General features: G+C 38.0%; 2 protein-coding genes across 6 annotated transcripts; one reads left to right on the top strand and one right to left on the bottom strand.

Moving 5' to 3' along the window:
- The first annotated feature begins 688 nt into the window (after window positions 1-688).
- Window positions 689-6,277, top strand: LOC103988138 (uncharacterized). Its single transcript, XM_009406675.3, has 7 exons — window positions 689-1,165; window positions 2,177-2,229; window positions 3,021-3,113; window positions 3,210-3,433; window positions 3,831-3,897; window positions 4,997-5,107; window positions 6,083-6,277. Exons 1-7 carry the CDS (start codon window positions 754-756, stop codon window positions 6,104-6,106), a joined length of 984 nt encoding a protein of 327 aa, XP_009404950.2. The 5' UTR covers window positions 689-753; the 3' UTR covers window positions 6,107-6,277.
- A 1,046-nt stretch (window positions 6,278-7,323) lies between these two features.
- LOC135586502 (uncharacterized) lies at window positions 7,324-24,408 on the bottom strand. Of its 5 annotated transcripts, none has more exons than XM_065113041.1 (22): window positions 24,213-24,408; window positions 23,895-23,978; window positions 23,711-23,798; window positions 22,803-22,898; window positions 20,772-20,882; window positions 15,721-15,777; window positions 15,549-15,619; window positions 14,683-14,782; window positions 14,194-14,261; window positions 13,950-14,050; window positions 13,754-13,857; window positions 13,606-13,659; window positions 13,345-13,400; window positions 13,201-13,239; window positions 12,894-13,038; window positions 12,025-12,206; window positions 11,885-11,955; window positions 11,078-11,150; window positions 10,940-11,001; window positions 9,933-10,857; window positions 9,075-9,365; window positions 7,324-7,864 (listed from the first exon to the last, which is right to left on the bottom strand). In XM_065113041.1, exons 4-22 carry the CDS (start codon window positions 22,815-22,817, stop codon window positions 7,588-7,590), a joined length of 2,802 nt encoding a protein of 933 aa, XP_064969113.1. In that variant the 5' UTR covers window positions 22,818-22,898; window positions 23,711-23,798; window positions 23,895-23,978; window positions 24,213-24,408; the 3' UTR covers window positions 7,324-7,587. The 5 variants fall into 5 exon arrangements, with proteins under 5 accessions (XP_064969113.1, XP_064969112.1, XP_064969117.1 ...); XM_065113040.1 differs by having other exon boundaries at window positions 23,919-23,978; XM_065113045.1 differs by having other exon boundaries at window positions 22,803-22,860; window positions 23,919-23,978.
- Between the last annotated feature and the right edge of the window lie 375 nt (window positions 24,409-24,783).

Raw genomic sequence — 24,783 nt, 5'->3', positions numbered from 1 at the left:
AAATCTAGCAACGATTGATGCCCTCACAGGCAACCCTTAAGGTGAATATTTTAGAAGCCTCATGTCCGTGGCGAGGCTCTTTTAAGTATTCCTGTCACTAGGACAACCCTTAAGTCCATCCTTCTTCCTCTCGCAAGAAATAAATCCATCGGTTAATATTTTTTTCATCTTAAACATTTGATATGGTATCAAAAAATCTATATATTTTTACACCTAAAAAAACATTGATAAATCTGTTAAAAGTTTAAAAGATATTATATGTTTTATAAAAAAAAAAACAAATTACGTTGTCTTTTCTTTTTTTTAAAGAGAATATCCATTAATAGGTATTCTTTATTTTTGAAAAAAAAGAAATTTTAGTGGAGGAACCAATGATAAGAAATTTTAGTGATTCAACTTCATAAAAATTGAAGAGAAATTTTGATTCAATCACCGAAATATAAGATAAAACAATAAACATTAATTATATTTTGATTGGGGGTCAAAAGGGAGCAGTTGGTTCGGTGCCAGTAGACTTCGCCATCAAAACGAATGAATCAGTCACAAAATAACCACACACGGGTCTCCCACCAACGTGTCGATCAAGACGGTGCCAGGTGGACGAACCATGATCTCCGATTCCAAAGCCTCCCTTATCACCCAAACAAACAGCAAATATAAAAAAAGAGAGAGAAAAAAAAAGGCTTCAAAAATAAAGCTACTCTCACCTTCTCCTCCTCTCTTTGCTATATGGCAATCCCCAGCATCTAAACAATGCTCTCTACGAGGCCATGCCTCTCCTCCTTCCCCGCCCCCTCTCCTCTCCTCTCTCCTCACCTCTCTTCCTCCTCCTCCTCCTCCTCTTCTTTCTTCTCCCTCTCGAGTATCAGGCCGCGCCGCATCCCTTCCTTTCGGCCCCTCTCCTCGCTCAAGGAGTCCAAGAAGGTCGCGCTCCGGAAGGCCACCAATGTCCCCCAGAACCTCAGATTCGATAACCGGAAGGGGAGGGACGACGGAAGCGTCTCGGATGATGGCGAGGGGGAGGTTGGCGGCGACGCCGCCCTGAAGGGGACCGTCCTCGCCGGGCTTCTCTTGGTTGGAGTCGTCGGGGGGTTCGGGACCGTGGGATACCTGTACAGAGATCAGATTAATGCTTTCCTTACTCAGTTCTCCGGTTTCATCGATGGTATGTTCTTTCCCTCTTTTTCTTTGGTGAATTTGATTGGATCCATGTGGTTCTGTGGAATTTGGTTCGTCTCTGCTGTTCATTTCGAAAGGTGTTATTTATTAGTGAACCGTTGGATATGATCTTCTGAATTCTCGGTTCAAGCTTGCTCTAAGTACTACTTGCTCTGGATCGTATGCTATATCTACTATCTGCTACTAGGTTGACTTGGTAAACAAATTTCAAGAAATCAAAATGCCAATTTTTTTACAAGTCCAATTGCTCTGGGAATAATATTGTTGGGATTTGTATAGTGGTGATCTGTAGGTCAATATTGTGCAGCTCATTCTTTACCAATTCTTGTTCAAGAAGCCAAGGCCTTATATGTACACTATGCACATCTAACAAAAGACTCATGTTTCTTGGGTTAAATATGGCCAAATGTACAGGGCACTGTGACAATCTAATGCAATCTAGCGACATAAGTAATGCAGAAGAAACATGGCTTGTGTGTAGCATCTTATCTATAAAGCCCCTTTGCTGCAATATTAGGAAAAAAATGTTGCATATATTAGGTTATCATTTCATTCATGAGGTGCTTTTTGCTAGGTCTGCTGAATTTATCAAGCCTTTGGTCTGACTCTGCAACACCGATGATAGCCACCACTAGAATTTTAGTTTAAATTTATGTGATGCCAGAGGTAGAAATGTGTGCTTCATGTGATTTTTCTTTTTCACCCAACATTTTCTGCAACTTGCTTTTTTTTTTCATCTGTTTGTGAAGTGTTTTGAGTTGCAACTAAGCACTTCCATGCTGTTTCTTTTAGAACCATTTGAACATTTTCTACATATATATGTGTATATTTGTTCTTGCTGAATATGCTTTCTACATTTTGAACCTGTTTTAGAAATATCATACTGCAGTATCTGGTACTTCCTGATATATTAGCCATTCAAGATTTGTTTCAGAGAGCATAATTGTGGATTCTTGCTTACAAATGTTGAAACATTTCTAATGGTTTGTGTAACCAGGTTATGGGCCTGCTGGATATGCTTTATTTATTCTTGTTTATGCTGGACTTGAGGTGAGATTAACTACTGATTTTTTCTCAGAAAAAAATCACTTACACAGGCAAAACTAAATCCGTATGTTCCTAGACCTAAATTGACTTGGAACTCTGTGAAGAACTTTTAGTCTCCATTTTGGTTTTGAATAATTATTTCTCAGTCACTAACTATGTTTATCAATGTCATTTTTATCCCATCTTCCTTTTCTATTTCAGCTAGTAAATTTAGCTTTAATCTAGGAGGGCTGATATCAGGTGTTGACATAGCAGAACAGGTTCTAATAATGAACCTTGATGGATAATAATCAGAAAAGCCACTCCCTTCTTACACCTAAATTGCATCTGAACTCCTTCAGGAACTTTAATGTCTATTTTGGTTTTAAAGAGTTACTTTCTAGTCATTAATGAAACTTGATGGATGATAGTTAAAAAAGCCACACCCTTCTTACACCTAAATTGATTCTGAACTCCTTCAGGAACTTTAATGTCTATTTTGGTTTTGAAAAGTTACTTTCTAGTCATTAACTATGTCAGCTTGGAAATTTAGCTTCAGTCTGTGAGGACTGATTTTGAGGTGTTGAGCTAGCAGAACCAATTCTAGTAATACTACTTGTTCGACAACTTTTGAGGATGATAGTCCTTTATCTAAATAGGTCTTGTTGGACGTATACCTTAGTACCCTTTTTTTGATATTATTGTATAAACTCTCTTGGGAACTTTAGAAGCAGAGAACAAGGCAATATGGTTTTTTGGTACTAATCTTTGACATCTTATTCTTTCATCCTTACTCCGAATCACTTTTGTTGTAGATTTTGGCAATTCCAGCGATCCCCTTAACCATGTCATCTGGACTTCTATTTGGGAGCTTGACTGGCACCATCATTGTCTCAATCAGTGGGACGGTAATTATCTTTACTTCGATAATTTTTGTTCATGGTGATTTGTTGAAATAGAATCATGAACTGCAATTTCTCACCATCAATTCCTTGGTTTTCTAGGTTGCTGCTGCTGTAGCCTTTCTTATTGCTAGGTATTTTGCACGGGAGCGCATTCTTAAATTGGTCGAAGGAAATAAGAAGTTTTTGGCAATTGATAAGGCAATTGGAGAAAATGGTTTTAGAGTTGTTACACTCCTTCGTTTGAGTCCTTTACTCCCATTTTCTCTAGGGAACTATTTATATGGCTTGACATCGGTGAAATTTGTTCCTTATGTGCTGGGAAGGTCAGTTGTGCATCTTTCTTCGTTTTGTGCTTGCATATGCTGGACTTTGCCCTGTTTTTCTATAAGCTGTAGACACAACATATTGTGAATTGTTTAAAATGAGACCTTAATCAGAGAGGAAGTAGAAGTATGTTGAAATCCTGAACATAGTTGATGACAAATTAATTTCAAACGAATTTTTTTTGGGATTCTTGTAACTGTGATATTTTTGTGTACACAAGTTCACTTGTAATTGAGCACAAAAAGTGTCACCAGGTGGTATTTACTGCAGAATGAACTAAGCTTGCTGAACATGATGTACCAACTGCATTATGCTTTAATAGCTAGGAAGCACGAGTTTTCAAAACATTTTTTTCTTTTACTGAGCAACTTAATAACTATCTTTCCTTTTCGATAGTTGGTTGGGAATGCTTCCAGGGACTTGGGCTTATGTTAGTGCTGGTGCATTTGGGCGAGCCATAATTGTGAGTTTTTTCCATGTTGCATGAATTTACAAACTTTCTTTGTGAAGTTTATGGTTTTACATAGATACCCTTTCCTATATCATGTTTCAGGATCTACCAGAAGTTCTTTTATAAAGTATTGTTTTATTTATATGCTGACTTCTAATAGTTGCTCATAGGATATGATACTCTTCAAAATAATGCTCATGTCTGCTAGTGATATTTGTATTATATGACTGAGATAGGATGGCTTATTATTTACTTGCGAACTTTCATTTAGAAGTTTTCTAGCAACAATTCACGGTTATGTCATGTGGAATATTAGCATTCATATGTTTGCATGCATGGGTTGTCATATTTTGATCAGTATGTTCCAGCTTGATGTGGATGTGCCATCCTAAACATGTGTCACCACATGTGAACATTTGCGAAAATAAAATTTTGCCTATATTGGTTGGCATAGGGTCGTGAGAGGGTCGAAGGGGTATCAACATGCCATGGTGGTGTGAAATGATAATTCTTGTTTGCATGTGCACTGAATATGAACAATCTAGCTGAATTGTCACCATTGAACTTCGTAACCTGTAAAGTCTCATTTTTCAGTTGTCTATTACCAATGTGCCATTGTTTATCCAGCTTGACTACAAGGTAAGCTGTTCCTGTCCTTTAACATGTGAAAATGCATGTTGTGCATTCGTTGGAGAGTTTTAACTCTGTGAATGTGCAAGTCGGACACACTTGTGGTACTGGGCAACATTGACTTCTTGCCCAGACATAGTTTTTATACTTGTGGTACAGGACAACATTGACTTTGCAAGATTCCTGTTACTAAGCTCATGTAAAAATTGCATGTTGTACACTTACCTGCAGCAGCAGGCTTCTAGCTCTCTGAATGTGCAAGACTTGCATACCTGTGGTACAGCACAATGGTGACTCAACTTCTTTTAATACATAGTTAATTCAAGACCATGCTATTTAAGCTGTGACTAGGAATATTCTCCTATGATACTAATGGAAGTTTCACGTTAACAAATTGCATTTGGCAATTAATGATTTTTATTTTTTCAATGTCACCTAATGTTTCCCAAGAAGTTGGCTTATCTAACTTCTCATTTTGCAGCAAGAGGAGTCAGATGTGGGGTTGTTAGGGGGAAATGGTCAATTACTGACTCTTGGCATAGGGCTGTTATTTACAGCCCTTGCCGCAGCTTATGTTACTCGTCTTGCAAAGGTAACAACTCCATATCCTAGACCTTACTATGTACTACCTAGTCAATAAAATGTTTTGAAACAAAATATGACGGCAAATTGCATTCCTTGTTTCGTTTCAGTGAGTGTGGTCTTAGCCTGCTTCTTGCCATAAAGAATTTTTATCTATATGCTCTAAATCTTATTGGAATCCATTTACAGCTTCGAGATTCATCTCTTTTATGAAATAGAGGATTCACATAACATTGTTCTAAGTATATGCGCAGCACTCCAATGTCCTGGAGATTAGGAATCATCTTGATATTTGACATAAGTGTCATATCAATCGTCTAGTGATTAAAGAAAACACTGGGCTTGTAAATCATTGAGCATATTTATGGAATTTACATTATATATGCTTAAAAATGGTTCGCAATCCACGTATTCATTCTTTGCTTTATCAGTTTTGGTTCAATTGCTACCTAAGTTCCATGTATGAAGTTGTCAACAAGCATCACACATTTGCAGAAAACATGAATTTTGGTTAGTACTTTATTGTCTTCTTATTAGAACGTTCATAGCTGAATCTTCATGTCTTGCACTGGTCCTGTACTGTGACTATCTTCTTTGCTATCTACACGCACTTGTGGATCAGTATCTTTTTGGGCAGTTCTCTGGTATGATTAGTGTAAATGGCATCTTCTCATACCTGGGAATTTATGTGAGGCAATGAGTAGTACATAACCAGAATATAAGAAGTACAATGCTCTAACAAAAGGTCATCTAGTTTATGCTTCATTCAAAACTAATTGGAAGATGAGTTGCCACTTCCAATTAGTTTGATGAAAATAAAGCTTGATGCTGATGTAGAGTGTGAACTACCTTGGACGAACTATTATTACAATAAAAATTTGATAACTAATCATGTATATTTCTGCTTATGCCTTCTGTACCTTAAATTGTAAGGAAATGTATTGACGATTGACATTAACTCTCTTTGTGTTACTTTATGTTGCAGGATGCTGTAAAAGATATCGAATAGGATAACCATTTATTGGGCCCAAACACGCGGTAAATGGCAGCCCCCTGATACAGAATGTAATTTATATACTTTTAACACCTACATAGTGGCATCTTTTAGATGCAACTAAAATTCCAAAACAATGCAATAATTTTGAAAAGGCAGAATATGCAGGTAATGATTTTGCATGCAGGTCGATTATGCAACTTGTTTTTGTCATTTTCAAAATCTGCCCAATATATTCAGAACTTATCTGTGGATCAAATAGTCAAGAGCCATTGATATGTCAAACCAGATCTGCAGATAGCAACAAAACTGTTCACTGATTTGCTATCTGAGCTACAGATAGAGCGCATACTCTTCGGATGGTTTTGGCACTATCTTCACGCGTGCTGCTTTCTTCTTCCTCCTCCTTGTTCCATGGTAGACATATGCCCAGCGTGCCAGAATCTCTACCATCTCTATATTAACTCAAGTTGTTTGCAACTTCCTCTTCCTTTTTAGTGCTGGTTTTCATCTCAAATTGCTCTATATTGACAAGTCATTTGCATCATTTTGCATACTGTGATAGAAAAGACAAGTTTTGTGTGTGTTGGCTAATTCAGTTGGGTCTCTTTTCAGTTCCACAATCTTTGTCTTCTCTTCTGCTTTGTTGTTCATTAAAATGGAGACGAGGGATCCATCAGGACCGAGTTTGTATGCCCGCCAAGAACGGTATCTTAGTTCACAAAGATGAGCACAGGGAATGAGTTTGCCTTCGACATGTCTTCCTATCTCCTTTCATGAAATTGAATGAAAAGCCATGAATAAGTGGATACAATCTCATCTGTTCTTACACCAACATCTGATGTCTGTGCCTTGCTATCAGCACCTTCGACTCGATCCGACTACAACCTATTCTTCTGCTGGTTCTGCCATCAATCTCCTTCTTCTGCATCCTTCGAACTGCTCGTGGGGCAGCAGCACATTTCACCTGAATCTCTACAGCCGGTGGTGAATGGGAGATTAAGCAACTCATTCTTTGATATCGCATCACTTTGGTATAGTTGTCAACAATCCCTGACAAGCTTCTTCCTGCCATGAACTCTGTGGACGGGTTCAGTTGTTGCTCACCTCCTCTGGCCACAACGTCGTGGCCATGGCATAACTAGATTCCGATTATATACCATGAAACTGTAGCTACAATAAACAGAGGGTGGTTGCTATCAAAGGTTCGAGTCACCAAGACAGTCTTGGGATGTAAGAACAGTAGGCGTTTCTTTTCTCAGTTTAGCACATAGAAGTACGAGAAACAATACGTTTAGAACATATTGTTCTAACTTCTAAGCAATATGTTTAAAACAAGTCACCAACTATGTCCCCTTATCAACAAGATTTCATGCAGTCACTTCTGCTAATGCAAATTCCGTAGAGATACATGAGGCTCTGATCGTATAACATCAATTTATTTTCTTATGGGAATTCTGCAGGAGGAATAGTATGTAAAGCTTCTAAATGCTTCATCATCGTTTCCATAGCTTCTCACGAGCAATTTCGAAGATGACTCGAACGATGCTTTTAGATTCCTTCTCTTCTGGCAGCTTAAGTAAGCTTGCAATCTGAGAGAATTCCAGATGGGGAATTTGAGCCTTTCCCTTCCAATCTGCTTCCAGCTCTTCCTTGTGAAGCTTTGGTGGAGACAATGCCCACTGCATTGCCCATATAGCTAGAGGGCGCATGTATTGCAATGACCGGTACTGACCGTTCGGTGTCCATGCTTCAGGGGTCTGAAACGAGTACCTGTTCAAACATTTTCCCAGATTAGTAACAGAGGTTTTTGACAAAAGGTGCATGATTTGTAATGCTACAAAGCTTTCAATGATTTCTTTTTCTTTTCATGAGCAAAAGGGGAAATTTTGTGTATGATGTAGTATAAAGTAGAAAACCATTTCTTCTGATCATAAAAATGGGTGACGGTAACTTGCGGAGGTGAATTTTCAAAGACTAAGATTATTGTCATTAAGGAAAGAAAGGCTTCCAATCTTGACATCGACAAATACTGCTGTAAGTTATTATGCTGATTATGATGGCCCTGTTTACCAAATGCCACCACACAAAAGTGCAGAAATTTCTCCAGTCGAGCTACTGAACTTGCACATGTATATCATAATAACAAGTATTCTTCTTAAGTACAAGAATTCAGGGATAACATCTTCTAAATATTCTTACGTAACTCTGTTGTCCTGTTCTAATTGGCACAATCGACAAAGCTGGAGAGCAGCATTATGTAATTCTATAAAATAACTAGTCCTCTATGATGAGTGTATCAACCATCAGAAGAAATTTTAGCAATATTTGTTAATCCCCAAATAGTAGGGTTTTCACTTGTTGTGGTTGTTATTAGCAATTTTTCGTTAACCTGAAGCTGCACTACCCCACGATTTCCTACTCGAGGCATACTCTTAGCATATGCTATGAAGTCAAGAGAAAGACTTTATGCAATTTAGTTAAAAATCCTTCTCTGATGTTAGCAGATACATAATTTAGAAGAACTAACACAGCAAACTAGTCAGTGCCATGCAAAACCAAACAACCTATCCATCAGGCAACACATGGATGAATATATGATTGGGCTGAGCTTGTTGTCTCCTATAATTGGAAGCTCATAAAAAGAGAAGGAAAGTTAGAAGGACTTAATTATTTACTAAACTATTAAACATGTCTTCTTCATGCTAAGTTAGTCTAGGTGTGTTTATTTCTCTCTCAAAGACAAACAAGACACAAGCTTAAATGACCTGATAATGGGACATGCTAAGGCCTATAGAAAGTGATTAAGCTCAACCAGAGCCCTATATTTGATACAAGCCAAATGTTGTTTGATGAACTACAGGTGTTATAGGGAAAGATTTTGGAGTATGCTTTGCTTTCTTGGAAAAAATCTTGGACTTAAAGAAACTGGAAATACCTGGATAAGTGCTATATAAACTTAAAACAGTCATATAAAACTTACCCGAGACCTTCGTGAGACCAGGCGGTTTCATGAATCCCTTCAGCTGTCTTAAATGCCGTTTCTGACATGCCTTCTTGGATCATTGCAGCTGCAACAGCATATGTCACTCCAGACCATATTTCATTTGCCTGAATTGCCGACATGTCCATAGTTCCATCTGGTCTTATTCCATTAACTGCTCCGCACCTCCCTCCCTTCACCTTCAACACATTTAATTTATAGATCTTTTCAAATACACTTTGTGCCTTTTTCTCGTCAACAATTGGCTGAAGACCGCATGCTCTAGCATACCTGAAAGACAGTATTACAGATTATTTTTACCCTAGAGACCTTAAAAAAAGTCATTTTATTAAGATAAAGGAATAACAAGGGATTTTACTGTGTTGATTATTTCGTTTGCGTTACTCAACCATATATATCAAAAATCAAGGTTCGTCGTACCATGGTGTATCGCTCGGTACAGGTGGTATGTACTGATCCAATAGGTGATTGGTATGGGTAGTACATCGGTACGCCCTCATGTATTATGTGTTGGTATGCTCGACACGACGAACCATGTTAGAAATTAAAATCTTTCTTCGATGTTATTCTAATACCTTAGTTGCCTAAATTATTTCTATAAAGCTCTATCTGAACTTTAAACTATATAAGATGAACCTAATTGCAAATAAATCACAATCAATCTAATTTCTGACATATATTTCAAACTAGAGGCCATAAATAGGCTCACTAACAATGAGAAATAACTTAAATAACATCCTCTAAGAATTTTTTTTCTTTTATGTTACTTGTAAACTAGAAATTACTGAACTTTGAATGTGAAAAAAAGAAGGGTATAACAAGTTTATCAGAATTTACCATTGTCCAGCCAACTGATCAGCCAAAATAGTTGTGCTTGATATGCCACCACTGTTATCATAATTAAAATAGGAACCATTCCATAGTTGCTCAAATACGATTTTTGCTTTCTGATACCGGTTCCAAAAATAATCCTCAGAAACTTTATCTCCAACCAGTTGTGCCATGGAAGAGGCAGCCTGCAAAGCAGCCACCCAAAGGCCCCCACTATATGCACTTACACCAACCACTGACCACATGTCATAAGTCTGATCAGGGAAACCTTCGTTTTCTATCATCCCATCTTTATCATTGTCAAACTGATCCATATAGGCCATTGCAATGTAGACAGATGGCCAAACAGCTTTTGCAAATGATCTATTGCCTGTTGCAACCACATCTCTATAGACTTGCAATACAAACTTGGGATTCAAGTCCTTCCACCTATTGATATCATGAAGGACATATGCATTTACTTGATACCACGGGTCATTTAGTCCAAGATCATGAGGAATGGCACCAAGAATCTTTCTTGGAACCCGCTTTCCAGTGAGCATTTGGATCTTTTCAGGATCATGCATCAGTACAGCTGCTGCAAAATCTCTCTGAATGCTGAGTTCAAGTTTGGGAAACAGCATGATTAGGGCGAAGGATGAGTAGAAATGGACATCATAAGTGTTCCACATATGATACTCTATTCCTTCAAGATAAAGAAACTGACCAATGTTTTCCTCTCCTTCCTGAAGCAATGATGTACCAAATGCGGAATGTGATGTGATAGGAGACTGTAACTTCTTATTGATCAGTGACATGCTTGTCAGGATATTCGCGGCAGCATTGTTTACTTGGATGTCATCATTCATTTCTTTACAACCTAAATTGGATATATCAAGAGAGAATTTTCTTTCTTCAATACTTGCCAAACTCTCAACTGAGGGCAATCCATCTGTAGAAGTTCTTGTTATGATTAACTTTACCATGTCCAAATCATATTTTAAAATGGATATAGAATTTGATATCCAAGTTACCTGTCCATACTGTTCCCCCCGCATTTAGATAGTAGAGCTCATTAAAAAGGGTGACTGGGTACCTGAGTAGTGTTCTAAAAAGTTCATATTTCTTCTCATAAGCTAACAAGATGGTCAACATTTGGGCCTAGAATATACCATGGAGGAAGCTTCCTGTCCTCCAAAATAGGTTTTTGCCAATCTTCAATCTGGGACTCCCAGTGGCAATAATCTAGATGAAAATTAGGAAGGGAACAGAATGTTAAATGGAAGACAAGAAAATCCAATATTAAAATAAAATGAATTCTAAGATAGTTGATGTGGTGATGGATGGTATTTTTTTCTTCTGTATTAGAATAGCATGTATAGAAGAGACTGCAGATCTTTTGTGCTTTCCTTCTCATGAAGCTTGAGTTTATATTCTCTTTTTTCTTTTTAATAAATTGATGGGGAAATAGACTGCAGAACCTAAGCTAGAAGAGCTGTCAGAAAATTTCCAAAAACAAATTGCCACAATTGTATAATTGAATTGCTGAAAGCGAGAATCAGACAAAGAAGGGACAATAGCAGAAGTTCTGATTTCATATCAGTGGCAAAAAACATTAAGCTAATTAGTAATTTTTTCCTAAGTGTCCGACTACCACTTCCTGAGTCTATTTTGTCAGACCTAATGCTGCATGAATCTATTTGGATAATACTAAGATAAGGCATTCACATTTATCTAATTTTAAATAGTCCTAACTTACAACTTTCAAGCACCAATTCCACAAAAGTAGTAGCAGTAGCAAGGTGCATGTATATGAAACACCATACAGTTGATGTTCAGTAGTCATTAACTTCTATTAGCTGGTCTCCAAAAGTAAAAACTTGAGCAGGAGTTCATAAACTTTATCAGGGACCCAATATACCAACATGAACTCATATGTGGCACCTTTGCATCGCAAGCATCTCATATTTCAAACTTACTAGTTATGGCATCATGAACAAGATTTGCTGCGGCAGTATCAGCATCAGTCCCATGGAACTTGGTATATCTCCTGTTATTAGATTCTCGTTAGGAAACTCGTTAGGTATTTAGTCATCTAGTTATGGATTGTCCAACTAACCTGTTATAAGTCCTGCCACTATGAAATTTTACTTTGGGGCATGCCCATGCCAAAGAAAATGTAACTGTACGAGTAGCTGCAGGAGGTACTGTGACTGTGGCTGCCACAGATGCTCCAATAGATGATCCTGGCTCTGATGGTGGAGTCGTTCCATTGTTGTCAAGGCGGGAGAAGGATCCATACTATTCAATTTTAAAATATAATAGGTAACATTACCATTAGTTTGCATCTAGCTTCAGCATCAACTGATATCAACTAAGTTAACTCAATCAGCATTAACAATGAGCATTATGCATATCACAAACATACATGAACAGAAAGAAAGATAAAAATATTACACAAGATAATTTCTAATAAAACCATAAAGTTTTGCTTCAGAATACATCATAAATGTAAATACAGGCTAAAAAATTAATTATAGGAATAACTGAACAACATAAGAAAGTATGACAGAGAGTCAGTCATGTAAAATGTTAGAAGAAAACAAAATCCTAAGTAATATATAGACATTAGAATTAGGGTATCGTCTTTTGTTTATCTGATATGTGTGAGTTTGATAGAGGTAGTCAGGAAATGGTGAACTAGTGAACTAAAATTAATAAGGAGTATTCTTTCTCTTTTGAGTAAAAGATTCCTCAAGTCGACTAAAATGGATTTCTAAAGATTTGCTAGACAACCTTGGAAAGATATCCTTGGTGATATTGAAGATCTAGAAACATCATAAGAGCCACATGCAGATAAATATGGAAGGGAACATATGTAAGAGTGGAATCAAATTAGAAACAGCAGGAGAAGGGTTTAGAAGGAAGGAAGAAACATCAGGAAGAAATCAAGTGTCAAATAAAAGTATAATTCCTAAAGTTTCCAACCTTTTTAAGTTCATCCCACATGTCCCTCGCTGTGAATCCCTTGTAATTCCCAGATATCAGAAAGCAAGGACATTCTGAGACACAAACTTCATCTGTCTCTTGAGCTGCTATGGCGAATGTCACTGGTATCTGCCAACTTGCAGTTCTGCATTATGTGCTTTCTTCAGAACATAGAATATGAATAAAATGAAATGCAAAGAACGAAATAGTTTTGAGCAAGTTATAAGATAAGCCAAAGCATGACTCATGATATTCGAAATACTATTGAAGTTATAGACAATTATTGGAGTTCAAAACCTAAGGATACCTGTGATGTAGAAGCACACCATGCACACCATTCTGTACCCTAGCATATTAAAATAATTCACAGTTTTTGTGTAAGTAACATTGATAGAGAAAGAGATTCAAACAAATCGTAATCTAGACAGACATCCACCAGCTATAGACTCACATCATTTTGGAATTTGAATGATTACCAGAGAACTCAGATTTACCCCCTACAGAATTCTGCAAGATAAGAATAACCAGATGTTAAGCCCTTGTACCAGAGAAGGTATTTGAAGATAGGAAAGCTGGATAGCTTGGATCGTAGTTAAGTGCTAAAATTCTTAAGCATCACATCAGAGATGGACTTTGATGCAAACAAAAATGTTTATAGATGTTACTAGAAAGAACATCTGTGACCATCAAATTTAGTTGATATTTGACTTACAGCCCATGTGAAAAGCAAAGTTACATCTGCAGAACTCTTCCCCGAATTCATCAGCTGGTAATCCATCAAGAAGCTTAAAATAATTAGATACACTACTGAAGGTGAATCTTAGTTTATGGCATACTGATTCGTATTCAAAATTTCCTACCGTGAATGTGAAAACTGCAACAGGGAAGCTGCTTTCTCGATAGTTGTGTGGGATAAATGGTGAAATCTGGCGGCATGTAATTTTAAGGTCCGGATCAGGTTCACCTACAAAGACAATGAAAACAAGACCAATGGGAAGCATGCCTCCTGTAGCATTGGTTTATTTATTTATTCCAATATCTACTTGCAGTGATTACCATCGTAAACAGTCCAGGACCTTGGATACAATGCATGGTAGGTGCCATTTTGTCCACTGAGATTCCAGTCCCAAGATTCTATTCCAGGACTAGTACTCCCTCTGCATGTTATGAAAAGCATTCTCGGTCATACAACACTTCTGAAACCATCATAGTATCATCTAATCAAGAATATCATCAAAAAACCAGAAATATATTATGTACAACAAGATCAGTTAATTTTGGTAGGCCAAATATTTCTTACTTGAGAATTTCTGGTCTTGGAGATAATACAGTAGAATATTTCTTGCCATCAGAGCGTGAAATGAAAACCTATCAACAAATGTCATCACATTAGAGAGGTTAGTTGTATGCAATTCTGCTTATCTATCTGAAAAAATCAGGACATCTGGAGTCAGCTTTTACAAACAATGGCATATAACAAGAGAATTAATAGAGAACTTCCACTAATACAGAGATGTTCTTTGAATACTATGTATCTGAAGTAAATTCAGAATGGGACATAAAAACTGAACAAACAGACAGACATAATGGCCAAAAGTATCAATGAGGTAATTGTAAAGACTAAAATGCTTTACAGAGCCAAATAGACATCTCAAAAGACAAAAGTTATATTGCTTGTTAGAGAACCAAAAGCTATCGTTTCAGGACAAGTTTATGACAGCATCAAACCAGGAAGCAGACAGAAGAGAACAAGATATTCAATTATGAGTTTAGTATTTGTTCAACTTACAGAGAACTGATTGGCCAGCACAGGATTCTCTTCACATTGTCCAGGGAATAGTTGCCAGCACTGAAAATAGCCTTTATAGCTTCTACCTATACTTCCAGCACTGAAAGGTGAAAGCTTTAACCATGAGAAGTGATATGAAACATTTCAAATTTCTGAAAATACAATTTCTATCTGTCAAACACATCCAAAATCCATTATGGTATCAAACACAGAAAGATGCACAAAAGCAAACACATCCAAAATCCATTATGGTAACAAACACAGAAAGATTTGGCTCAGGAACTTAAATAAGGACTGCCTCTTACCACTCAAATCTCTTTTTGGGGTCACATTAACAATAAGCATTGCAAAGTACTTTTCAAGACTCAACTTTGTATGACTGTTTAAACAAAATTAACACTGGTTACAAGTTTATATTGCACTATCTACATTGCTATCAGAAAAATAAAAAAACAAGAAAAATAAAGAGTGAAATTGTGGACTTCTTTTATCATGAGTTCATGATCAATGTAAAGTATGCAAGATCAATTTAGTAATATCCTACTAAACTCCAAACATATTAATTCAATAGTGCAATGTGTAAACAAATGACAGATTTTGATTGGTGATATCTATCAGTTACATGTGGTTCTGACAGGCATCCAGTTCTATTTGTTTTAGTCTAGATGCAACAAACTCAAAAGTGTTAGTGAATGAATTGCCTGATGGAATTTAGGCATGTATTATTGTCTTTACTGACATTGTAAAGAGAGCCTGTCGTTGACAAATTCATGTAAGTTGAAAAGGAAAGCTTAGCAAACAATGAAAGAGACCTTTTCTAAACTTAAGCAGAAATTTTTTTAACTGAGGTAATGAAGAAGTCCTACCCCATGCCACCTAAAGGAACTCCACGAGAAGAGACATCCATCCATTTTCTGAAAGGATTATAGATTGCAGACTGCGAAAGGGCAACAAAATGATAACACTTGTAACACTGAAGTTTGGAACAGAAACTAATCTAAAGTAACAAAATCCATTGTTGGTAGATGTGTAGCTTACCAGTCCTTTTGCAGTTTCCTCTATAAAGTAGCGGCACAATCGATAACCCATATAAATCTGCAACATATTCATACTATAAATCAGTTCCAAGACAAACTCAACATTTATACAGTCACAAGGTATATTAAGTACTTGAGTTTTTGTTAAAATGTCACCCATGCAATATCTAGAATTTTGCAGTAATAAAATAAAATGTCATTACTTTCTGCCATGAGTGCTAATTCATGTGATCATCAGTCTCATTCTTAACCATGCATGCTGGCCTGAACCAATGCATAATGAGAGATATAATGTTGATTAAGGAAATTCCAGCAAAACCAGATGAATAGTGCAGAAAAAAGAAGAAGCAAAAGTGAGATCCAATCACTAGTTGGAACAGCCATGAAAATTGCTTTCACTATGCCAATATAATACACACTCAAATACAAAAGGATCAATGTATAAAGCAAAACATACTGGCATAAGAAACTTGATGGTTTAGGCCAGTAGAAGCCACCGCACTGTCACGGACAAAATTCTAAACAGAATATTTGATGTAATACTTATGTATGTCCGTGTCTTTTGGTTTATTCATGCTTTGCACAGCATGTAGAGGGACGGTCGAAGGCTTAATGACCCCATTTTAGTTGGGTTTGGTGGCCGTTGTAAGCTTGTAAATAAAGGTTGTGTCATGTGGATACTTGTAAGAGATATTCGGTCTGTAATTGACCGTTTTGACCCTTTGTTGTGCAACCATTCAGAGCTTGTAAAGTCCGTTTGTAATTTGCATTGGCTATGAAGTGTTTTCTGAAATGTTTGCTTGTGGATCCCGAGTGAGGCGCTTTTTATAACGCATTTTCTCTTTTGTAGGTCCTAAGGGACCATGGGAGGTTTTGGAGAGGCTGACCTTTGCGGACGGATACGCAAGGGTGCCGCACGATTTAGGAAAACCAACTAAGTCCGTGACAGATGATATCAGAGCGGGACAAACACTCATAGAAACACTAGGCATGCAAATGTGGGGGACTTGGCGGGGTTGCGTTGAGGGCAGCCAGCACGAGCAACCGTTTTGGGGAAAATAGGCATGGGGATGTAGGGAAAAGGAGTCGCTCAGAGGAGCGGGCATCTGAGATTAACATTCAGAGGAATGACCAACCCTTCGCGCAAGAGGCATCACGAGGACAAGTAAGCTGGGAAGAATATGTAGCGCACGAAGGTTGGGATGGCTGAGTTCGAGCTACGGCTCGACGTTGACAACTATATTTGATGGTGCTTAAGGCAAGCAAGACGCTTGGCAAAAGATGAGACCATGCACGGTGGAATGGGTTACTCAGCGACCGAAAGAGTTATGCAAAGCTCACAGAGATGAGGGGAATTGCTAACTCGAAAAATTCGGTACTCGTGCAAGGGCTTGTATGCGGACGATAGAATGTTCGTGGCCATCCCAAGGCGACCGAAACTCAGTGCCATGGAGCATTGAAACTTTCTCTTCGACATGGGAAGGATACGTTCATAGGAGGCTGAAGTGTGCAGCGAGTTCAGCATGTTGCTAGGCCTTGAGTGGTGCAATGGGGGCTGTATTGACGTGGAGTTGCAATCTAGCAAATGCGTTTGCAGGAGGCAGAACAATGCACAGTTTGTTCAGCAAGTCGACGTAGTCCAAGGGGATGGTGGTCTCTTAAACTTTCAAAACGAAGGAAGCGAAGAGAGAAGTTGCTCCAATGAGACAGATATCCAGGAGGGATAGGTCCCGGTTCTCTAGAGGGAGAATCATGTGCAATAAACCGCATATATTGAGGAGTACCTCAAAAACAACTCCATGATGCTCAACGGACCGAGCGAGCGACGAGGAGTCGTCGCATGATCTCGCTTAAGATAATGCATTGGGGAATGCATTACGAGATCAAGTGGGGGAGGGGAGCGATCTAAGATAACACAAATGAAGGCACAATTGGAGTCGATATAGAGATCGAACTTAACGAAGGGCTAACCCGTGGAATGGTGGGCGCGAGGGCCATCGTCAACTCAATGCAAAACGAGGAGCAGAGCAACTTGGGTGTAACTTGGCGAAGTACCCAAGCCGCATGAAGGGAGTTGACATAGAAGATGGAATATGGAGCGAAAGCATAGAGCTTTCCTTGGACAGTGGTCGAGGACATGAACTCTTGTAGAGGCAAGAGCGGGATCTTGTCGTTCCATGGGTCCTTTATTTTGATGGAGCGGGCTCATCCTGCATGGTGCCAAAGACGAAGGGAGCTTCAAGGCACATGCACCTTACCTCAGAGAAGCATTTGACGGAGGAACTAAGGTGACTCAACTTGCGGAGGTGAAGTTGGGTTCAAAAGGCCTTGGCACGGGGCAAGAGGACGCGGAGGCGGGTACTCTTGAAGAATATGCCACAGTGCTGTCATTCAAATTGCCATGAAGGAAGCAGTGCGCAGCGAAGATTATGCTGGTAGGGACAGAGGCCTAGGATCCAGACAATGGTACACCAATTTTAGCAAAGTCGGTGGATTTCGGGAGCTACTAGGCAACAGACGGTCCTAGAGCTATGTTTTGTCTGAGTGTGACCCGAGAGTAGGCGGACAAAGGTCGATTGCCAAAGGAGCGAACAGGGATCAGCACAACTCAGCCAACCTCACACTAGAGTTAGAGTCATTGGCGAGTTGAAGCAGCATAGAGGATCAAAAGTTCTACTACTCAACAACAGTATCGGAGAGCAGCTGGGAGCCAAAAGGCGCATTGGAGCTGGAGTAGAAGATTGAAGACTCAGCGAAGGTGAGGAGTTATAGTATCGGCGAAGGTTTTGACGAGGACGTCGAAGGAATAAGTGGGGGAGAATGTCATAGACAAAATTTTAAACAGGATGTTTGATGTAATTTTATGTATGCCCGTGTCTTTTGGTTTGTTCATGCTTTGCACAACATGTAGAGGGACGGTCAGAGGCTTAATAACCTCATTTTAGTTGGGTTTGGTGGCCGTTGTAGGCTTGTAAATAAAAGTTATGTCATGTGGACACTTGTAAGAGATATTTGGTCTATAGTGGACCATTTTAACCCTTTGTTGTGCAACCGTTCAGAGCTTGAAAAGTTCGTTTGTAATTTGCATTGGCTATGAAGTGTTTTTGGAAATGTTTGCTTGTGGATCCCGAGTGAGGTGCTTTCTCTAACCTATTTTCTCTTTTGTAGGTCTTGAGGGACCATGGGAGGTTTCGGGGAGACCGACCTTTGCGGACGGACACGTAAGGGTGCTGCACGACTTAGGCAAAACCAGCTAAGTCCGTGACAGCACCCTTACAAATCCTAAGATGATACATATCCATGTAACTATCTTTTTGTTTTAAATGCGAACAAGATCATATATTTGGTTGCCATTTCAGGTTTGACAAACTCTCCAACTTCCTTTCACAAGAAGTCTGACAATTATGTTATATGGAAGAAAAGATGCTATGACCACTTTGCATTGGATCCCATATTTTTTTTCTTATTTCATTCATCCAAAACCAAGGAGATGGCTCAATGTATTATTTAACCATTACCTTTCCACCTGATTTAGCTCAGGACCCTTCCAAACGACGACAACCAATATTTTTTTATTTTAAGAATAACAACAACATAATCAAATATCTGTCACAATAATGCATAAAAATAATGTCATTCATGTTTAAATGTCTTGAACCCTACTATATCTCTAGCTGTTATTCCTGACTGCTAAGTCTTAATGTTTTAATGTCTTGACCCCTGCTAGAGTTCTGGTAATTATTCATGTCTGCTAAGGATGATAGAACTGGGAAATTGGCAACCTAATGTGCTGATTAATACCTGAAAGCCTTGTACCGATATACAAGTGCATGATCCTTTTCCGTATTCTGAGAATTTGTGCAACTCAAATGATTATCAAGCTTCTGTTGTTTGTCTTCTAGATTATACTAAATTACATGTTCAGTTTTTGTTTGAGGCTAAGATTGTTTTGAAATCTTCATGTGAGAAATCTAGATAATTGTTGTATTGAATGTTAAATTGGCATCTTATATCTTTTGCATTTTAGAATCTTGCTATGGTAATGCTTACTTTTTTTTCCATAAATACCTTAAGATTTCGGTATAGGCAAAAAGAACTGTATCAATTGTCTTAGGCTTTTCTTTATTACATATACTCAGAAAGTTATATTAAACACAAGCCTTATCCTTCTCATATACTTCAACATATTCAGCAAATGCTAATCAGTCAGCATCATTAGTATGTTGAACATAGTATAACAAATACAACCAAGAACTACAATTTCAACTAGACTGGTCCACACTAACCAGTATTTTGACACCCCAGTTTAGTCCAATATTGGAAGTGGAAGAAGACAAATAAAAGCCAAACTAGTATGGGATATACTGAAGGGTTCAAGTAGGAAAGGGCTTTTAACATTGTCCTGATGTGAAGCATCTATTGTGCAGAGCCTCATGTGCACCATACTAGAATTTAATTATCCTACACGAGTACGTTGAGCCCTTATGATATATCGATTTAATCCTATATTGGAAGTGGAAAAAGACTTAAATTGACTTATAAAGACTAGATGAGTCTATTATAAACTATTGAGCTCAAGCATTTGGGGTCAGTAGTTCACACTCAATAAGTTAATGGATCCATTATCCCATAATGTTAGGTTGTGATAAATATTACTTGTCCAACCATGAACTAACATGCAGTTCAGGCAATATTGCCAATTCGTTTTCATATTGGGCCATCTGGCATGCTTATTATACCATGGTGCTGCCTAATATTGCTATCAATATCGAGATGTATCGGATGGTAAGTTTATCATTTGATGCGAGTGCTCTTCCCACTCTTTTCTCCTTTTCTTGCTTGATTTTTGCTTTCTTCTTCTTTCTTATCCATCGGTTGATTTAGCACTATATAGTGTAGATGGTAACTAATAATGCAGTCTAGTTAGGCTTAACTAAATATGCATTGCGTCTAAATCATCAAAAGTAGTAGCAGCACATAGAGGAATATCAGCAATGAAATGATTCTGAAAATTCTTAGAGAGAATGGCATTAATCTGAACTTGACACATACCATTCCAAGGTCATTTAACTTGATAAAATTAAACTCAGATTTTCTTTTCTCCTCATCAGCAAGATTTCTGTGCCAAGTTAGAGGAGGAGGTTGCCAACATTCAACCTTAGCCTGAAAGAAAATGATTAAGTAAAAAATAAAACTCTTAAACACAATCTTAAGAAATTTTGTTTTACAAGAAAAAGTAACTTCCAGAATTATGTCTCAGCATAAATTACAGGTTTGTGGTCAGTCTTAATATCTTATGTCACCTAAGAAGCAACTTTGCAATTTAAACTAAATGTTCTTTTGAATACAGTGAATCACTAATTGAATAACAAGAAATTGTTTACATCCTATATAGCATAAGATCACTTTGGGCCTCCCTGCCTAGCTAATATGGAGAGCAAGATGCAAATAGATGAAGAAAATTTTTGTAGTCGTTTTGTCTTGAAATTGATGCATCCAGTATTTGAGATTTATCAATGGAATTGCCATTGTTTACCAAAAATGTTCTATACAGTAGAAGATAACATCTCACACCATGTAGAGCATTTTTTTTCATGCATCTCAAAGGTGAATCAATTAAGTTATAGAATACATAGTGTTTGGATCCACCGGAAGGATTGAGGATAGTGGAGGTACTGAACTTATCCAGAGTTTTGTTCTTGTTGGATGCTCAATAAGTTATTAATTTCACAAAGGAACCACTGTTGTTCCTTGGTTTTTAGAAGCTATTGTATCTAATATTAGATCCCTGTTCTGTAGGTTATTGGTGGTAAACATTTGTCATTTGCCTATAGAGTACAACAGTGTGCTCATAGGCTTGCCTCTTTTGGTCAGGCACGATGTTCATCCATTTTTTTGTAACTTTACTGCTCAGTTCTTGATTACTTAGTAATGAAAGTTTCTTCCTTTCAAAATTGAAGTTATAGAATACATATGTACTTTGAATACATTTCAATCACTAGTATTAATGTTTTCCTCTTTGCTATGTTAAATTAAATAGAATCCAGGCAAGCACACAAGTGTGCAATATAGAAATGAGAGGAATAGAGAAATGACCAATTTTAAGAAACTTATAATTTGAATTAGCTATAGAAAAAAGTGAACAGAGTTCAGTTACATCCCCTTGACAAAGTCAAATAATATGTAGATCTAAATCCTATTTAACAAAAACAACTCAGGATGGATCAAAAAGCTAAATCCATGAATGTTCAACAGGTTGAGCGTCTATAGAAGGGTTGCTGTTGGTGCAAATCGGGGATTCACTCACCTACAAATTGAAACTGATTCCTCAATAATATATGACATCTTTACCAAAGATGATGTTCCACCTTGGCATTTGTGGATCATTATACAACATATCAAAGCACTTCTTCAACGACTTCATACAATTTCTTACACAGTTATAGAGAATGTAATCAGGCAGCCAGTTGGGCTGCCAATGATGCTAGAGTTAGTCGTTTATCACTATTCTGGAGGACAATTATCCCACTGATTTGTCATTTGTATTTGTCAAATGACCTTGACAGGTCATTCTATAGAACCTTAAAGCAGTAATTTAATTTCTTTATTAAAAAAAAGATTAAGCATCTATCCTATTTACTAAAAACAACTAAGGATGGATCAAAAAGCTAAATCCATCAACATCCACTATTATTTGAGCACCTGAATATGACAAAAAAAGACATGGTAAGGAGATCCATGATATTTTCGTCACAGTAACAATGATCAAATTGCATTGTAGTTACTCATCTTTCTTTTTGGCAACAAGTCTGCTACTCTGAGACAGTTAATCTGAGACAAGTTCATCTTGAACAGGCACTTTTTCCATGGTAGTCTTCCAAAGTCCAGAACAGAGCATGTTAGATGGAATGTATTTATGAACTTGGTACCATATGAACCAGAAAAAAAGCAAAATATATATAAGAAAGATTCTTAAGGACAATTATCAAGATCCAATCATAACCAAGTAAAAGAAAATGGAAATTACTTCCACAAATAAAATTCATAATAGAATATGTATTAGAACAAGTTAAATCCACATACCGTGCATTCTGCCATGGTACCGGAAAAATTGGCTGGAAAATTCTCTCCTTTGTTAAATCTGTTTGCAGAATTCTACAACCTTAGCAAGTTTGATTCCTTGGCAAAAACATGTACAAGTTCAGCATTCATGTCACATTTTGAGATAGTAAGTCCATGCAAGGCAGAAAAGTAAAGTTAATATGGTGCATGTTGAATAAAACTTGACTTCAGTATACATCAAAAACATTATAGAAGGATGTTAATAACAGAGAACCGAGTCTCTTTCCAGTGTCCTTTGCCTATTCATAATATACATGAGCATCCTAAGACTTCAAGAAAATTTAAAGTCAAGATGATCATATTATAGACTATATATATGTTGCCATGGATGATCACAAAGTCTAATACAGTGTGCTTTGACCAGTAGAGCTTAGACTGAGCTCAAACAATGGGCTAAAAAAATAAGACCGTCAAATGAGCCTATTGATGAAATGATACTGCAGAAAGCTAAATTTAAAGAGAAAGTCCTGCTTCCTAGTAATTGAATCGGGCAAGCTGTTTCCTCCCCTGCTTATTGAAACATGAATTCATGGCGAAGTCAAGCAGAAGACGCTCGAATTCATGGAAAGGATCAAAGAAGGGATTCTACAGCCATGTAATAGGATCTTATTAGTTGTGGAAGATTCGTAAAGATCTTTTTACTTGGGGGAAAAAGATATCCTCCTGACACGAACCCTTTCCATCAAGAAAGAGATCTTCTTCCCCTGACAAAATCCTTTCTTTAGCGAAAAGAAGAACGACGCACATATCCGAGATCAAGAACTGAGATCAGAACAAAAGATTCGTGCCTCGAGAGAAGATCTCCAACGTACGAAAAAGTAATCATGATTCGAGAACTGAATGATGGGGGAGGAAAAAAAATGACTCACAGTGGAGCAGGAGGGAGCACCCGAGCAAGAGGCCCCGTGATGGCAGTAACCGCTGAGAACTGCTACTTTATTTGTGGTCGCTTTATCCCTTTGAAATACAGTGCAGGCGCAAAAAAAAGCAATTCATGTCAACGTTAAGAAGTCTATGCTCGACCAAACCGAGGGTAAATAATGGGATAAAGACATCAAAGGATATGAAATATCTGACGGGACGAGAGGGATCAGCAAGAGGCGGAGGATCCACCAACGTCAACAGCCGCTCCAAATTCTTCCGATGGAAGGATTAGTAGGTTACGGATGAGATATAAATTGAGTTAGCTAAAAAATCGGATTACAAAATACAAAACAAATATAAACGATTTAACGTAGTTTGGATTACGGCATAAACGTCGTTCCAACATTCACGAGAGAAGAAACTCCCGACGAAGAACTTGAGTTGTTCGGTAATGGGGGAGTCGCAACAACACGATAACGACTCGTCCAGAGAAAAATATAGAATTACCCTATTGACCAAAGTGAGCAGTGGATCAGAGTTGACCAGTCAATGAACGCAATGGCCGACCGACGATGGAGATCAGCGACCGGACTTGTCGTCGAGGAACGACTTTGGTCGGATTTCCATGGAGCAATGGGAAATCCCTCCTCTTCACCGTCTTCCTCCCTCGCTTCTCTCTATCTTCCGTCGTTCCCCCAAAGCTCCATTTCTAGGCGGGGCAAGGAAATGTGGAGGGCTCGTTGCCCGCAACCGGAAAGGTACGGCTGCACGTGGGATGTCTGCGGCGATGAAGACCGCAGCGGGGAGCATCGTGGCCGGTGACACGAGTGCAGGGGCGTGAGCAACAGCGGGGGCTGCGTGATGAGGTCTCGCGAGTAAATTCCGTTACGTGAGGCTTTATTATTATTATTTTTTTTTTCAAAAATAATAACTTAAAGAATTCAGAATTATTGCAAAAACATCTCTAGATTTGATTACGTGTCATCATGTCATCATAATAACGACTTGATGAATTTATGTGGCGAATATTTTATTAGCTAAGAGTGGATTGAGTCATTGGACGACCGTTTGTTAGATT

This window comes from Musa acuminata, chromosome BXJ2-6, assembly GCF_036884655.1.
Source record: "Musa acuminata AAA Group cultivar baxijiao chromosome BXJ2-6, Cavendish_Baxijiao_AAA, whole genome shotgun sequence".
Classification (NCBI taxonomy): Eukaryota; Viridiplantae; Streptophyta; class Magnoliopsida; order Zingiberales; family Musaceae; genus Musa; species Musa acuminata.
This window is presented reverse-complemented; position numbering and strand designations above follow the sequence as displayed.

Coding starts and splice junctions, on each gene's coding strand:
- LOC103988138 (XM_009406675.3), top strand. CDS start 754: ATGCTCTCTACGAGGCCATGCCTCTCCTCCTTCCCCGCCCCCTCTCCT. Junction 2,230..3,020: donor TTGTTTATGCTGGACTTGAG/GTGAGATTAACT, acceptor CTTTTGTTGTAG/ATTTTGGCAATTCCAGCGAT. Junction 3,114..3,209: donor TTGTCTCAATCAGTGGGACG/GTAATTATCTTT, acceptor TTGGTTTTCTAG/GTTGCTGCTGCTGTAGCCTT.
- LOC135586502 (XM_065113041.1), bottom strand. Junction 13,240..13,344: donor CATTCAAATTCCAAAATGAT/GTGAGTCTATAG, acceptor TTAATATGCTAG/GGTACAGAATGGTGTGCATG. Junction 12,207..12,893: donor TGTGGGATGAACTTAAAAAG/GTTGGAAACTTT, acceptor AAAATTGAATAG/TATGGATCCTTCTCCCGCCT.